The following is a 15875-nucleotide window of genomic DNA, read 5'->3' as shown; positions in this document are numbered from 1 at the left end:
AACCTAAGTGCTGAGAAGGAAACTCCACCGAAACCTTTCTGTCCCTTACTTTAAACCTAAAATCTACTGTGTTTTAGCTGACAGGAGGAGTACATTAAGAAAAATCCCCTTTCTTTCTGCAGGTGAAAGTGAAATCAGAAGCTCTGGCAGTAAAGGTGTCCCAAGAAATCAACTATGCAAAGAGCCTTTATTATGAGCAGCAGCTGATGCTGAGACTTAGTGAAAATCAAGAGCAACTCGAGCTGGACTCTTGAAAATCCATTTCCTCACTGCCAGAAAGAGCTGCAGGTACCAGGCTGGAGCCAGGACTGTGTGACTAGAGAAGGAAAAAATACAATTTTAGTATTTAGAGAGAACAAAAGGGGTGGCTTTTATTTTTTAAGCACTAGCTGTATAACAGAGGTGTAGCTGACACAGCTTTGGGTCTGGGAGAAGCCCTGTATTTTGCTAACATGTATATATGTACAAGTGTCCATGTAAATATGCCGGGCAGCGGGTGTTGGTATAAATATGAGTCTGTTTACTGTGTAAAGAAATTAAAGGAGCTCTACTGAGTCGTACTGCACTACCTGACAGAAGCCCTTCTCTATGTCTTTTTTTATTGCCTTGAGAAAAATGATTTTCAGTGCAGGAATGTAGATAAACCTTTAAAAATAAAATCAATAATTAATTTTAGCTTTTGGAGCACAGGTGTCCTGTGGTTTAGAGCTTTAACACCATGAATAGGGTGCATTAACACTGTGATTAGGGGGCATTGGTTGGGTTGTTTGGTGGACTTTTTGTTGTTTTTTTCTCTTAACTCACTAATACAGGTAAATACAGGAGACCTGGTCTTGCACTGAAATGTCAGCCTCTTTTTGAACAAAAAAAAAAATTGTATTTTGGTAAATAATACAGGGAAGATTCCATTTTGCATTCACAGTCTGCATCTCAAAGCCTCCTTTCTGACTTCTTTTTGAAGCAGTTAAGATTTGGAAATTAAGGATTTTCTGTTTACCAGAAACACTGACAGCCTTGGAAATTGAACCTTTAACTTCAAGTTTTTTCCTTCCTTCAGGTGGATGAAGGGTGGGGGGAGAGGAGACTACCAGCTTGTTGGAATTCACAGTATCTTGAGAAGTAAACTTCTAAATAATAAAAACAACAATTTTTTTCCCCAATGTTGTACACCACATTGGTATTTGTCTCATTAACTGTGACCACACTGAAGAGGGAGGAATGAGTGCTCTTAACCCAGAGGAACTGGAACCCTTAATGTCTCACTTTTACTCCTTGGAGGGGCCAGGTTTGGGTATGAAGACACAACTCTGCTGAGTAACCTACATTTTAGTGTGACTTCATAAACCTTTTGATTCAGTGTAAGCAGACCTTTTAAAAGATCAAGTAATTTGAAGGTAAAGTCCTTTCATGAAGACACATGGGAATATTTTGATGCTGAAGGTTAGAGTGAAACCATTTCTGAGCTCTTGTAAAATACTGTGCTGCTAAAGGTGGGGAGGGAAAGCAAGGAGTAGTTCTCACTGCTGTGTTGAGCCCTTCAGGGGATGGATGGAGTACTTGGGGTCTGTGACCATCCATGAGGAGATGATGTGCAAACACCAGAGCAGTCACTGAACAGTGGCACCCTTGGAGTGCCCTGAACTCAGAGAGCCATCTGTGTGAAAAAACCTGTCCAGGTGTAATAGTCTGTAAGGTTATTGCCTTAAAAAAACCTGTCAAGGTGTAATAAAGGGCAGATGAAATAAAAACTCAGCAGGGGCAGGAAGGAAGAACTGTCTCTAACTGGTAGGGAGACCACACAGCACAGGAATGACACCTTTCTGTGTCTTCTTCTCTACTCTCCTCCCCTCTCCTTGCCTGTTTCCCAGTCCTCTCATCCCCTTTACCCCATCACATCCTTTCCTGTCCTTCCTTTTCCTTCCTTTTCCCATCCTTTCCACCTCTTTACTGTCCTTCTCCCCCTTTTCCCGCCCTCCCCTTTTCTGCATTCTCCTCCTGTCCTCTCCCCCCTTGCCCTTTTCCCTGGCCCACAGTTCCACTCCAGTGCTCCTGCAAAGGTGAAAACTCCAGGGGCAGTGTCCACACTGTCCCTGCTGAACCAGCCCCACCCCACCCCAGAACTGACCAGCTCTGACCCCAGGACTCAGGCATCATTGGCTGCCCTCTCCTGAGACAGGGAATGTCTTCACTTTCTCAAGGCATGAAAGTAACTGGGAAAAAGAAACTAAATTACTAAATTTTAGACTCCAGGGCTGCAGTTCTGTGTGTCCTGCGCCTGTGGCACATTCACAGTGAAAACCCCTTTTCCCTGCCACCATTGCTTGATCATGAGTGATGCTGTTCCCAGCAGCTCCTACAGCCTGAGGGGTTCCTGCAGTGATGGGAGCACGGGGCAGACCTGACCAACACCCTTCCCTCCCTCTGCTCCTCCAGAGTCCCAGAAGCTCAGTGAGATCCATCTGAGCAGCTCCAGTCCCAAAGGCTGCTTCCCAAAGCAGTGCAGTGTTTGCATTTTTGTGGGGAGAAGCTAAGTGGCTAAATGGGCCCCATCTCAAACCAGTGAAATAATCAGACATTTCCCAGTGACAGGGACCTTTTGATCTCTTCACTATCTCATTTCCTAAACTGCACGGTGCTTTTCAACATTTATCTATTTTCTCGTCAATAAAATACTTTGTAACATCTTAGCCCAACTATATATATTTTTTAAATTTCTTTTTCTCTCTAAAGCACTGTTTAATACAAACCTGCTTCCTCCAGTGCACAACCCACTGGGCTGACAAATCCTCCCAGCCCTTGCTCTGTTTTCCTTCTCAGAGGAACCTGCCTTGATTTGCTGCTCACAATGGCTTCATCTTTGGTACTTCCTACTGAAAAATCAGGATTCAGTGAATATACTCTCTAGATTACAGGTTGTTGCTTAGATAAAGAAAGAAAAAAAAAAAAGCAAAATCAAAGCACATCTGAATTAAGTCAAATTGCTCAAAATCCATTTATACAAATTTTCATCTGGCAATAACACTGTGCACGTGTATGCACCTGTACTACTTTAAATATATACACCCACCCCCAAATGTACATATACTTCAAAATTCTCATTAAAAGCAAAGGCTGTGTTTCAAACTCCTCTATTCCACCCTCCTAAAAGCAGGGTTGTTGCAAAGAAAGAACAACCTTTATTTTCTGAAAATAAATACAATACAATAAAATAATAAGAAATAATACAAAAATAAAATAATTAAAATAAAATAATAACATAATAAAATTTGCCCAGAGCTTCAGACTCCAGTTTGGATTGCTGCAGCATTCCAGCTTGACAGCACACTCTTCCTCCACATTATGTTGCTTAATTTTATCAAATGCAGGACTGGGACAAAGCACTTCCAACTCCCTTTCCCTTACAGGTTTGACTTTCTTGCAGCCCATTTCTTGCAGCTGCTGGTGGCCTCCCAGCTGCTCTGACAGCTTTGACAGAGGGCTCAGGGCAGCACAAACCCATCTGCTTTCCCCTGCCAGAACCATCCCTGGCCGAGAAAATGTTTTGTTAACAGGACCCAGAGCAGTTTGACCGAACCATGGAGTTTTCCAGCCTCAGAGTTCCTGGAATGGGAGAATGAGAGGCAAAGTCAGCCCCAGCTGGGGCTGTGACCAGCCCTGCTCGTGCCTTGTGCCTCGGGTGCAGGAGAGGGCAGAATCTGACAAGGATTCCTGCCAGAAAGAAAAGGTTACTCATTAACCACTGACAAACACTGGGGGAAAACCAGTCATATTGTTTTGCTTAGTAGAACCACAGCACATTTTTTGGCCAGAAAAACAAATGCTGTGGGTGCAAACTGCAGTTCCCTTACAGGGGTCAGCTCTGCTCAGGGCCTGGGGTGATGAACATGATGAACAGAGCAGCAGAATCCCAAAATCCCAGACTGGTTTGGGTGGGAAGGGACCTTAAAATCCAACCCATCCTCCCACTGCCATGGGCAGGGATCCCTTCCACTGTCCCAGGTTGCTCCAAGCCCCATCCAACCTGGCCTTGGACATTTCCAAGGATGAGGCAGCCACAGCTTCTCTGGGCAACCTGTGCCACTAATTCATCATTTATACATAGCACAGTATCACAGGGGTTGGCTGAGCATGTTTGGGTTTTTGGGTTTTCTTCCCTGTGCTCAGCACAAAGCAACCCTGTGCTTCAGGCCTGCTCTGGGCTGACTCAAAAGCACTGAAAGGCCATGGGCCAAGTAAACAGCTTCCATGTGCATTTCCATTTTGGATAAATGGCTGGGTCACCCAGAGGACAAGGGCTGTGGATGGGAGCTGCAGAACAATGGGTTCTGATAATGCCAGCAAAAAAAAAAAAAAAAAAAAAAGTCCCCTGCATGCTGCAGCTGCAGAGGAATTCTAATAAATAAAGGAGAAATCCATCATACCAGCTATCCCTCAGCACTCCAGACACTGCAAAAGCAAACATTTGCTCTGCCCCAGGAGGGTGACTCACCATTCCTAAGGACTGTTGCTCCAAGGCCCTTGGCAAACAACGGAATCCAGCCGTACAAACCACCGGGTATCAAAATAATGATGTAGCAAAAAACCTGTGCGTGCATGCAGGTTTAATGGGAGGTGAAGAATAAAATAATTTTTACAAATAACTCACCATTTGCATGACCAAACTCCTCCCAGCCTTCTTTTGGCAAGGCAAGGCCCCTACAGCAGGAGCATCACCACTGATGTCTCCCCTCTGCCAGTGGGCAATTCTGGGCCCTCCCATTCATCCTTTTTCTAGATTTGTTTGAATCTCAAAGTATGAAGGAAACAATATTTGAGGTAAACATCCCAGAAATGTGAATATTCTATTCAGCACTGCCTTCTATGCCAGAACAGATATTTATTTGTGGTATAATAGGACTTGCACGATCCTTCAAAGGATTATCCAGAGACGGCCCCCAGTTCAGACAGGCAAATGTTCTAGAATTTTGTGCATAAACAGTACAATCATTATTTCTGACCTGGCTCAGCACAAAGCTGACTCCAATCATGCTATTTATAGTCATAGAATTATTTGGCTTGGATGTTTCCATGGATCTACCACTGCTCTGGGCAACCTGTGACTGTGCCTCATCTTCATTGCAGAATTTTCTTCCTTATATCTGCTCTGAGCCTACTCTCCTTTACTTTAAGACCACTTTCCCTTCTCTTATAGCTGCAGGCCCTGCTGAAAGGTTTATCTCAATCTTTCTGGTAAGGCCTCTTGAAATAATGGAAGGGGCTCTAAGGCCTCCTTGGAGCCTTCTCCACTCCAGGCTGGTAACCTCCAGCTCTCAGCCTGGCTCCAGAGGAGCTCCAGCCTTTGGAGCACCTCTGTGGTCTCCTCTGGATCTCTTCCATGTCTGTCCTGTGCTGAGGGCTCCAGACCTGGATAAATTTCCTTCCTCTCCCTACTGGGTGCCTCCAACATGTACCAGCCTCAGTAGACAATAAAATGTCACCTTCACAAGGGATCTCCTTGTTCTGTGGCAGTTGTCATTCCTTGATATTGCTTCTCACACATTTTGCTTCACTAGCTCAAATCCCAACTGTTGATCCTGTCCATAAAATACATATATATTTTTTAAATCAGACCAGTATCTACCTGGAGAAATTCTGTGCTGTTGATAAAACCTTTTGAGTGAAAATAAACAGCTGTGAAGGTCATAATCACACTGAGATCACACCAGAGCTGACATTTATAAGCAGGTTTAAGAGCCAACTCCCCCACTTTCAGCTTCCTGATTTCTAACAATAAAAATCCACATTACACGGTAAAGCTTCACTCACCTTTCTTTCTACAGACACCTTTTCCCCTCTCCTTTGAGCACACCCCAGAGGGAAATCAACATGGAGAAGAACATGCATTTAGACATCACCCAGAACAGAACATGTATTTAGACATCACCCAGAACAGAACATGCATTTAGACATCATCAGAACAGAACATGTATTTAGACATCACCAGAACAGAACATGTATTTAGACATCACCAGAACAGAACATGTATTTAGACATCACCCAGAACAGAACATGTATTTAGACATCACCCAGAACAGAACATGTATTTAGACATCACCAGAACAGAATATGTATTTAGACATCACCCAGAACAGAACATGCATTTAGACATCACCAGAACAGAACATGTATTTAGACATCATCAGAACAGAATATGTATTTAGACATCATCAGAACAGAATATGTATCTAGACATCACCCAGAACAGAACATGTATTTAGACATCATCAGAACAGAACATGTAGTTAGACATCACCAGAACAGAACATGTATTTAGATATCACCCAGAACACATCTTGGGCCTCCCAGGAATTCCACAGCAGCGCTGGGAGCTCCCTGGTCCCAAAGCCCAGCAGCCATGGTCACAGCAGAGCTCAGGGAGGGTGACACTCAGCACTGCTCCTGCATTCACTCCAGGATGATCCAGCGTCCATTTGCTGAGGGTTCCAGTGGGAAGAACCCCACGGAGCACAGCACTCCACATCCACACCCTGGACACAAAAAAGCCACCGAGGCTCCTGGTGCCGAGCTTCCACTGCGGCTTCCCCACACCAGCGCTGAGCTGGGCTCCATCCTGGCACAAAACCCATCCTGAGTGCCCGTGGGCGCCATCCTGGCACAAACCCCATCCTGAGTGAGTGCCCATGGGCTCCATCCTGGCACAAACCCATCCTGAGTGAGTGCCCGTGGGCTCCATCCTGGCACAAACCCATCCTGAGTGCCCGTGGGCTCCATCCTGGCACAAACCCATCCTGAGTGCCCGTGGGCTCCATCCTGGCACAAAACCCATCCTGAGTGAGTGCCCGTGGGCTCCATCCTGGCACAAACCCCATCCTGAGTGCCCATGGGCTCCATCCTGGCACAAACCCATCCTGAGTGCCCGTGGGCTCCATCCTGGCACAAACCCATCCTGAGTGAGTGCCCGTGGGCTCCATCCTGGCACAAACCCATCCTGAGTGCCCGTGGGCTCCATCCTGGCACAAACCCATCCTGAGTGAGTGCCTGTGGGCTCCATCCTGGCACAAACCCATCCTGAGTGAGTGCCCATGGGCTCCATCCTGGCACAAACCCCATCCTGAGTGCCCGTGGGCTCCATCCTGGCACAAACCCCATCGTGAGTGCCCGTGGGCTCCATCCTGGCACAAACCCATCCTGAGTCCCCGTGGGCTCCATCCTGGCACAAACCCATCGTGAGTGAGTGCCCGTGGGCGCCATCCTGGCACAAACCCATCCTGAGTGCCCGTGGGCTCCATCCTGGCACAAACCCATCCTGAGTGCCCGTGGGCTCCATCCTGGCCCGTGCAGCCGCAGGAGCCGCACCAGGGCCTGCCCAGGTGCCCTCGCAGCCATCCCCGGGCACAGCGTCCCCCACCTCGGCGCTCACAAGCGGGGAGCGCTTCTGGAGGCCTGGCTGCTGCTCAAAACAGAAATATTTCCCTTGGCCTGTGCAAGTCGCCGGGGCTGGAGGAGCCAGTTTTCCATTCCCCCTCCCATTACTCTTTTTGATTGGCACTTTAATGAGGGCGCCGGGGGTCGACCCCCTGCCAGGGGGCCGGTTCATGCCCCGTTTATCTCACAGTCCATGTAAGACTAAAATAACACGCCAGGCTGAGTTTCACTGGCTCGCGATCCCCCAGCCCACCGTGATGGATTGAGTGACTGCAGCAAGTTGGCAGCTGAAGTGTGTTGTAACAGGATCTTTCTGTCAGCGCAGCACAATGGATTTGCTGCTTCCCGGCCCTCACCGCCGGCCCACGAGCTCCCAAAGCTCCTTCTCCAGGGGGCTGCGAAATGTTCATAAATAACAAAGGTCATGCCAAGCTTTGCTTCCCCTCAGCTGCCCGGCAGAGGCTGCAGTGCCAGCCCCACCACCCACACAAGAGCAGCCAAAAATCCCCTGAAGGAAGGAGGAAAGGTTCTCTGCCTCTCTCATCCTGCTCAGCACACACAGGGCTCTCAATCCCCCAATCCCCTCCAGAAGAAAACTCCCTGGGGATGAGCTTCACTGCTGCACAATCAGGCCCAACAAGCCACAGGCCTTCTCATCATCTTGCTTATTTGCACCAATATAACCCAGAAATTCACTAGAATATCTGGGAATCCTGTGTGAGGCCTGGGTTATATGATAGATACTTTTATTTGATATTCTAAACATTCAGTATCCTCATATTGAAGGAAGGAGGAAAGGTTCTCTGCCGCTCTCATTCTGCTCAGCACACACAGGGCTCCCCCTGCAAAGGGAACAGCTCAGCCCCAATCCCCTCCAGAAGAAAACTCCCTGGGGATGAGCTTCACTGCTGCACAATCAGGCCCAACAAGCCACAGGCCTTCTCATCATCTTACTTATTTGCACCAATATAACCCAGAAATTCACTAGAATATCTGGGAATCCTGTGTGAGGCCTGGGTTATATGATAGATACCTTTCTTTAATATTCTAAACATTCAATATCCTCATATCTCCTCTACAGGAAAACCTCAAAGGGTTATTTTTCCTTTAAAAAAAGTCTAGGAAATGAACCAATTTTTTTAGTCATCCAAAGTGGTCCTCTGCTCACTATCTCTGTGACCTGTTTCCTCAATATCCCTTCACTCTCCTTGTCACTGTCTGCAAAGTAAAGAATTTCCCTCAAATACTAGGGAGAACACTGTAATTTTTGGTACTTGCCATCCCACCAAGAGTGAGCAAATGAGCTTCACAACAGAAGGGGCTCTTTACTTCCAGTATAAGAATTTTTGTACCACAAATTTCAAACTAATGACTCTCCCACACCCCAATAACGTCAGTCAGACCAAAAACCCATCCCTGGTGCTAATAAATAGGAAGGGTGAAGGCTGTTTCCCTTGCTCTGCAGAGCCAGCACCCAGCCAGCTTCACCTGGCCACCCCAGAGCTGCCAGCACAGCCCAGGGCTCAGGGATGTGCCACAAACACCATGGGAAGCTTCCCTGGAGCTGCCAGGGGTCCCTCCACCTCCCTGCCCCACTCCAGCTGGGATCTGCCCATGCAGATCCCAAACTTCTGCAGCCAAACGCCAAATATTCCTCTGGGGAGAGCCAGACGCTCACACCTTAACACAGAAGAGGCATCCTGAGCCTCCAGCCAGAAAGCCTGGGAAATATTAGGGAAAACGAGTGGGTGGGGGAGCTCAAGGGACCAGTGGGAGGATGTGGGAAATCAGTAACACTGATCTGAATAACTGGTAACAATTATTAGATCTCTTTTGGTATGAATCATCTCAGAGACTCATCTTTTAAATGATGTCGCTCAAAGGGCAGTAAAAAAATACAGGAGAAGCCACCAGTCTGCTGTGACAGGGGTTTGGAGCCACGGTGGGATTGGCCAAACAGGTCTGGGAAAGTTCATCAGCACATCAAAAAGGGAGCAAGGTTTGTGGGGAATACACACTCAGACAGATCAGACAGGCAAATTTGTCTTTGGCAAGATTCTGATGTCACTCAGAGCTCTGATGAATCTGCCTGAACTGCTGGAGAAGGAGTAGCCTCACTTATCTGATGACCCCTGACCTTGTCCTTGCCCTGTCCCCTCCCCAGGGTGGAATTTCTATTTGAAGCTGCAGGTTGTAAAATCAGCCAGCCAGAACCATCCTGAGGGAGCAAACCCAAAGCAGAGCAACACAACAGCCCAAACCAAGCCAACAACAGAGTGAGTTTGAACAGAATCTGTTCTCTGGGCTCATCAAACCCACCCAAGAGCTCCCATCCTTGCAGGGCAAGGGGCAGCAGAGGTGGTGCTGCCTTGTGCACATCTCAATTCCTTTTACCTTCTTAAACAACTGCAGGAGAAGGAAAAAAAAAAACCTGGATCAACAACCAGCAGCATCAGCAGGCTCAGGAACTAAACAGTAACCACATCACAGTCCTTATCCCTTTCTCCACACCTTCCCAAACTGCAGAACCATTGGCATTTTCTGCCACCATAAAACACCTTCATCACCCAATCCATGTTTGCTTCTCACCTGTGGGCAAAATGCTCACAGTGCTCCTTTGCAGCCAGTCACTAAAGCTGGCAGTGGCTGAGGAGCTGGGTGTCAACAGACATTTATATTGAGTTCAAAGAACTTCCCAGATCCAAAATGGGGTGCAAACCATCCCTGTGTGTGGAGCAGAGCAGGAGGCACAGCTGAAATCATTCACTGCTCCAGGAAGGATCTTATCTTCCTGAAGTCAGGATTATCTCCGGGTTGCTCTTCCCTTTTCACAGAGCTCCCAGCACCCACCATCCAGAAGTGCACTGCCAGAAAGAGTTTCTTCAGAGGGTTCTACAACACTTTTTAATTAAATTTTTTGGACTTTTATGGAATTTAGGCACACACAGAGAAAAATATAGGACTTGGCTGCTGGAAATACTGTGCATTAGAGAGCTGCTATTGGTTTCAGACCTTCCTTACCTATGATGAAAGGGAAAAGGAAGATTAGAGAATCTTAGAGTTGCTATTTCAACACGGTGGTTTCCAACCCAAGATTGAAGCAATACAAGTACTGCTCTCCAACAGACCTGACAAACCAGAGATATGGTTTAAGAAAAAAAAAAAAAAAAGTCAGGCCTCATCACTACGCACTGATTGTGATGAAGCAACTACTTAAACCCCAGGAACTTTAATTTGCCTGGAGCTTTCTGGGGAGGAGGGAGTGGAGCCCGTGGGGATTTAGGGAAGGGTCAAGAGAAGAAGTCCAGCACTTGGTTCCACACATGCATCTGGAGCACAGCCCATTTCAACAAGGTAATGTGAGTTTGAGCCAAGTACACCACGTTGAGTTATCAGGATCTATTATTAACCTAAAAAAATTCACCTTACTGGTTAGCATAATGCTGTGTTTTTACAACATCTGTCAGCAATTATTTGTATTTACTCGCACTGCAAATGCAGAAGAAAAGTCAGAGAAATAAACACCAGAATTCCCACCAGTCTTGTGTTTTCCCACAAAGAATCTCTAATCATCGCTGTTTAGACACTCACATTTGTTCCTTGCCCTCTCCAGTATGGAATTTCTTCCCAGTCCTCTGTGACCAGTAATCATCAGTCCTCATTCACCCTGCAGCAATTAGTGGTGTTAACTTCAGGGTTCTTGTAACAGAAATCAGAGCTGTGATATTTCTTGGATTCAAAGCAGTTCCAGCTCTCCCCTTGGCCATGCCTCACCCCAGCAAGAAGGGAGGCAGGGAGAGCAGGGGCTGTGCTCCAGTGGCACTCCACCTGTGCAAGGCAGGGTGAGGAACAGGTTAGCTGGGTGAAAAGTTCACTGCAAGCTGAGCTGTCTGTTTCTCTTGCCTAATTTATCCGATATTTGGCTAACCTTGCTCTGAACCCAGCCCCCAAGACCCCCTTCCTCTCATCCCTCCCCAGCGGGTTCATGTCAGCCAAAGACACCGCCTGCAATTCCCTTCTCCCTGACCCTGCCGAGGGGAGGGGGGCTGGGACACACAGCCGAGCCTGAGCACGGCGCAGAAAATCATTATTTATGCTCTGAACTTCGACAAGAGCAAAACACAAAAGCCCCACAGTCAGCAACGCTGCCTGTCACAGTGCTCCAGCTCATCGGCCTTCCCAAGGCTGGCTGGCACCTCCACCTCCCCTGCAGCTCCCCCGAGGATGCAGCACTTCCTAAAGGAGCTGCTGATGCTTCCCTGACCCCCAGCAGCCCTGCCAGGGGCCTGGCACACAACTCCCACGCCCACAGCCCCCAGGATGCCAGCTGTGTTACCCATCACCTCGTTTCTGCACCTCAAGATCCTCCAAAGGAACCTGAGAGACGAAGTCAAATTTTGCAAAGCAGAGAGCAGTAGCTGCAGTGGCACAGAACATGAGCAGGGAGACACTAAAGGGCTTTTCTCACCCCAAATCCCATAAAGTCAGTGGAGGAAAGGCTGGAGAGCACCAAGACATGCTAGTGCAGCTCTCTGGAGAACAGGATTCCCCGATCCACAGATCTTTGTGCATCCATAAGCTGCTCACTCTGCAGAATGCAGCCAAGGCTTGTTCAGAAGCTGCTGTGCGCTTTCCCTTTCCTGGTAATCTACAGCTTGCCACCCACCCTGCCCCTGTGCCCAAAGAATGGGTGCCAAGAAGCCCTGGCATTGCCCCTGGGGTCAGGCACTGCTCTGTGAGCAGCCTCCAGCTGCACACGTCAGAGCCCGGCTGGTGATGCAAGTGCTGCAGAGCCTGCCCCGAGCCTGCTCTCCTGGCAGCCTCTCCTGGCTTTCCTGCTGTGCTCAGGGCTGCTCCCAGCACTCCTCAGGGCAGCACAAAAAGTGTATGTGACGGGCTTCTCAATGAACTGGGCACAACTTCAGAGCAAGGCACAAACCCAACCTGCTGAGCTGTGCCCGCTCCACTGAGCAGCTGCTGCTCCCTTTGGTGTTTAACCTCGGGCTCCCCAAAATCCACACCTCCATTCCCACCTGCTGGCACCCTGCTCTCACCTCCCTGCCTCCCCGAGAGGGTGACTTGGGATGTGCCTAAGAGTCTGTGAATGCAGCAGAACAAACGTTTCCTGTAAATCTTAATTTCATCATTTTTGACCCGACAAAAGAACCTCAGAGCTGTGATACACCTGAACTGCCTCAGGTCCAGGAGAGACTCTCACAAACAACTTATTATTATTATTATAATTATTTTTACAGTCTGTATCATCAGAGTGCCCAAAACTCCATTTCAGTGTGTCTGAACACACAAAGTTCCTGTCCCACTGACAGGGAGGGCAGGAACAGTCTGACAGCTTTACAATAAGTGGAAATTCCTTGTGGTCTAAGGACAATATTAAACTTGTTTCTCTAGGTCAGCAGACAACCTCGCCTTGACACATGGCTTCGTTTCTCTGGAAGCAGTGAAGACTGGCCTAGCTCTGATGTGGTCACTAATTTAGTGACACCATCCATTCCAAACTTCACCACTCCCACACCAAAGTAGCAAAATACAGAGAGTTCACAGAGAGTACTTTGAAATAAAAAACCCCAGGCTGTTACCAAAGCGTATGATCCAGCAGCACCCTCCCCATCCAATGCTCCATGTTTTCAAGGCATGAAAGTTGCTGAGAAGGGCCAAATAAGGTTGTCAGGAAGACATAAAACTTCAAACTACTACATAAGTGAACTGAAGATACACAAAAACTCCTCAGCCCACATGGCATCACTCCCCTGGTACCTGTATTCCTCAACAGCAGGGCCAGCACAGGTTCTCACCACTCCCTCAACATAATTAATCTATAAAATAACTAACAACGTATAATTTCCATACAATGAATCATTTGTTATGACTTTAACCTTTGTTATGGATTTTAATGCCTCTTCAAAACTGCTGGAATTAGCCATGGGTGGATAAAAAGGAACAGGATTGTTACAACAGGTGAAAGTCAATCACAGAGCTCAGCGCCACAGATCCTTCCTTGCTCCTTCCAGCCACGGCACAGAAAAGCAAAAACACTTCAAAAGATGCCATACCAGCATAATTAAAGACAAGCTGAATACAATGAAGCTCAAATTGTTTACAGGTGCAGCTTAAGAATAATCTAATTTTAAAAAAGGACTGCACATAGTTGCTGCAGCCATTTTAATAATTCAGCCCAAAACCCCAAAGTTTGTTCATAACAGGAAAGAGCTTGTGAAAACCTGGAGGGACACAACTTTCACTTTAAAAACACAGGAGGCCAATTAACAGGTCAAGCTTCAAAGCTGTAGCCTCTTGTCCATCCTCTGTATCCAACTTAGAGGCTTCTGTTTGTGGGGGAAAACAAAAAAAAAAAAACACAACAAACATGCAAACCCCAAAACCTCCATCCCCTGCTCCCAAAAAACCATATCACATCATAAAAATGTGAGAGGGCAGCAATTGGAACGTCACCCTTTCAGTCTCTCGGGCATGTTCCTCAGCTCCTGAGCCTCTCAGACTCCCGAGGTGCTGAGTTCTGCCCCCCATGACTGCAGGCAGACCCTCAGACACAACCCCAGAGTCAGACCAGGCTCAGCTCAGGGTCAGAGCCAACACCAAGAGATCCAGGAACCATGCTCAGAACAAAGGAATTGGTGAGATCAGCCCAGCTGGTGCTGATAACACCAAACTGTGGCTTCCGTCCCTGTAGAGGCCATTCAGGAGTTGGGCTCAGTGGAGGACCCCCTTGGGAATCCCTTCCAATCCAGAACAGTCTGAGATTCTAAATTAAAGCCAAAGACAGGGAAACCCATGACCCCGAGAGCTTTGATGAGCTGGTGAGGATCCCTTGGGGTTCTGGGGTTTCTCCATGACCCGGCCCTTCCCACAGCTCTGAAAGGTTCCACTGGAGCCCCACCCCAGCCCTGGGCTGCAGAACCCAGGATAAATGTCTGTGTGTCAAACCCTGAGAGCAGGGTGGCTGTGCAGCCAGCCAAGGGCTGTTGTTGCAAGGCAGGGATTGTTGTTGATCACAAACAAGGACTGTTGTTGATAACATGCCTGAGAAAGAACAAGATGTGGCTGGAGAAGGGCCCGTGTGGAGGTAGGGCAGCACTTTCCTGGGACAAACATCCTTGTTCAAGCTCCTGGAGATAAGCACAGCAGGAGCACGGGAATGAGCTTGGGGAGTGGGCAGGGACTGTAAGGGGGGTCAAGATCACCAGAGACCCACAAAACCACTGAGCCATTTTCAGAAAGGTCTGAAAGAACATCTGTGACACCTGATCTGCATAGAAAGTGAGGAAACAATCCTGACAATGGGAAACCCTGTCCATAAAAGGGGAACCCCCGAAACCTGGGTGGTGTCCCCAGGATCCTGGACATCCCATCAGCTGGACTGAAGCAGCTGGATCCATGCTGAAACCAGAATGACATCCCAGTACTGGATCAATCCTGGATCCAGGGCTGGTGATCCTTTCCCTTTCCCTTTCCCTTTCCCTTTCCCTTTCCCTTTCCCTTTCCCTTTCCCTTTCCCTTTTCCCTTTTCCCTTTTTCCCTTTTCCCTTTCCCTTTTTCCCTTTCCCTTTTTCCCTTTCCCTTTTTCCCTTTCCCTTTTTCCCTTTTTCCCTTTTTCCCTTTCCCTTTCCCTCTCCCTTGCCTTCTGTGCCCATTTATGACCCTGAGGTGCTTCCTTGTCCTCAGGGTGGGATGTCCTGCAGGCCCTGAGCAGCCCCAGGGGCTCAGACAGACACACAGACACACAGACAGACACACAGACAGACAGTGGCTGAACAGTGACCTCAGCACCAAACAGGAGTTGGGTCCCTTGGCCAGGCACATCCAGGGCTCCGAGCCAGCACCAAAAGCATCCCCAGGAGGGTCCAGAACCTGCAGAGCAACCAAAGCACGAGCCGTGGCTCACATGTGGGATCTATTAGGGCATTTCCAAGGAATTCACGTTCATTGTTTCCCTTGAAATATAAAGGTTATAAAACTTAATGGCCACATGACAAGGAAACTATATGAAACACTCCGAGATTTACAGAGTGACTGCTCAGCTCTCGGGGCATGTGGCTGGAAATTGCTGGGCAAAAGCCAATGAGCCCCATGGTCTGAGCTTTTGGGCAGTTTTCTTATTTCTTCCTTTCTTTTCCTGACCTTGCAGACTGGTATTCGGTTACCACAGCAGCTCCAAAGTCAAACAGAAACACAGCTTGTATCTTCTTTCAAGTATTTATTTCTTTTGTCCTGTTAACACCAAATAATGAAAGGAATTGTAAGGATTTTTTTTTGGGGGGGGGGAAGGAATGAAAGCAGGAGAAAGAAAAAAAATATGGGCATAGTGGCTTAATTTCTCACAGCATGTGCAGCACAAATGAACAGTAAACAAATCCCACGGAAAAATGCAAACAAAGGCTGTGTTTGCTCAAAGTTCCAAGCAAAAAGCCCAT

At 47.8% G+C, this 15875-nt stretch overlaps 1 protein-coding gene and 1 long non-coding RNA gene across 10 annotated transcripts in view; one reads left to right on the top strand and one right to left on the bottom strand.

Moving 5' to 3' along the window:
* VPS13D (vacuolar protein sorting 13 homolog D) overlaps positions 1–1160 on the top strand; it is a 98085-nt gene extending 96925 nt beyond the window's left edge. For all 9 annotated transcript variants that reach the window (XM_085558936.1, XM_085558938.1, XM_085558941.1 and 6 more), the window contains one exon: positions 123–1160. In XM_085558936.1, the coding sequence (XP_085415062.1) occupies positions 123–254 (132 nt within the window). In that variant the 3' untranslated portion in view covers positions 255–1160. The remainder of the gene's footprint in view (positions 1–122) is intronic.
* LOC146765671 (uncharacterized) lies at positions 169–14878 on the bottom strand. Its single transcript, XR_014949803.1, has 2 exons — positions 11017–14878; positions 169–2870 (listed from the first exon to the last, which is right to left on the bottom strand). It is a non-coding gene; the product is annotated as an uncharacterized LOC146765671 (long non-coding RNA).
* Positions 14879–15875: the final 997 nt, after the last annotated feature.

Source organism: Lonchura striata, chromosome 21 (assembly GCF_050655825.1).
Source record: "Lonchura striata isolate lonStrDom1 chromosome 21, ASM5065582v1, whole genome shotgun sequence".
Taxonomy (NCBI): Eukaryota; Metazoa; Chordata; class Aves; order Passeriformes; family Estrildidae; genus Lonchura; species Lonchura striata.
This window is presented reverse-complemented; position numbering and strand designations above follow the sequence as displayed.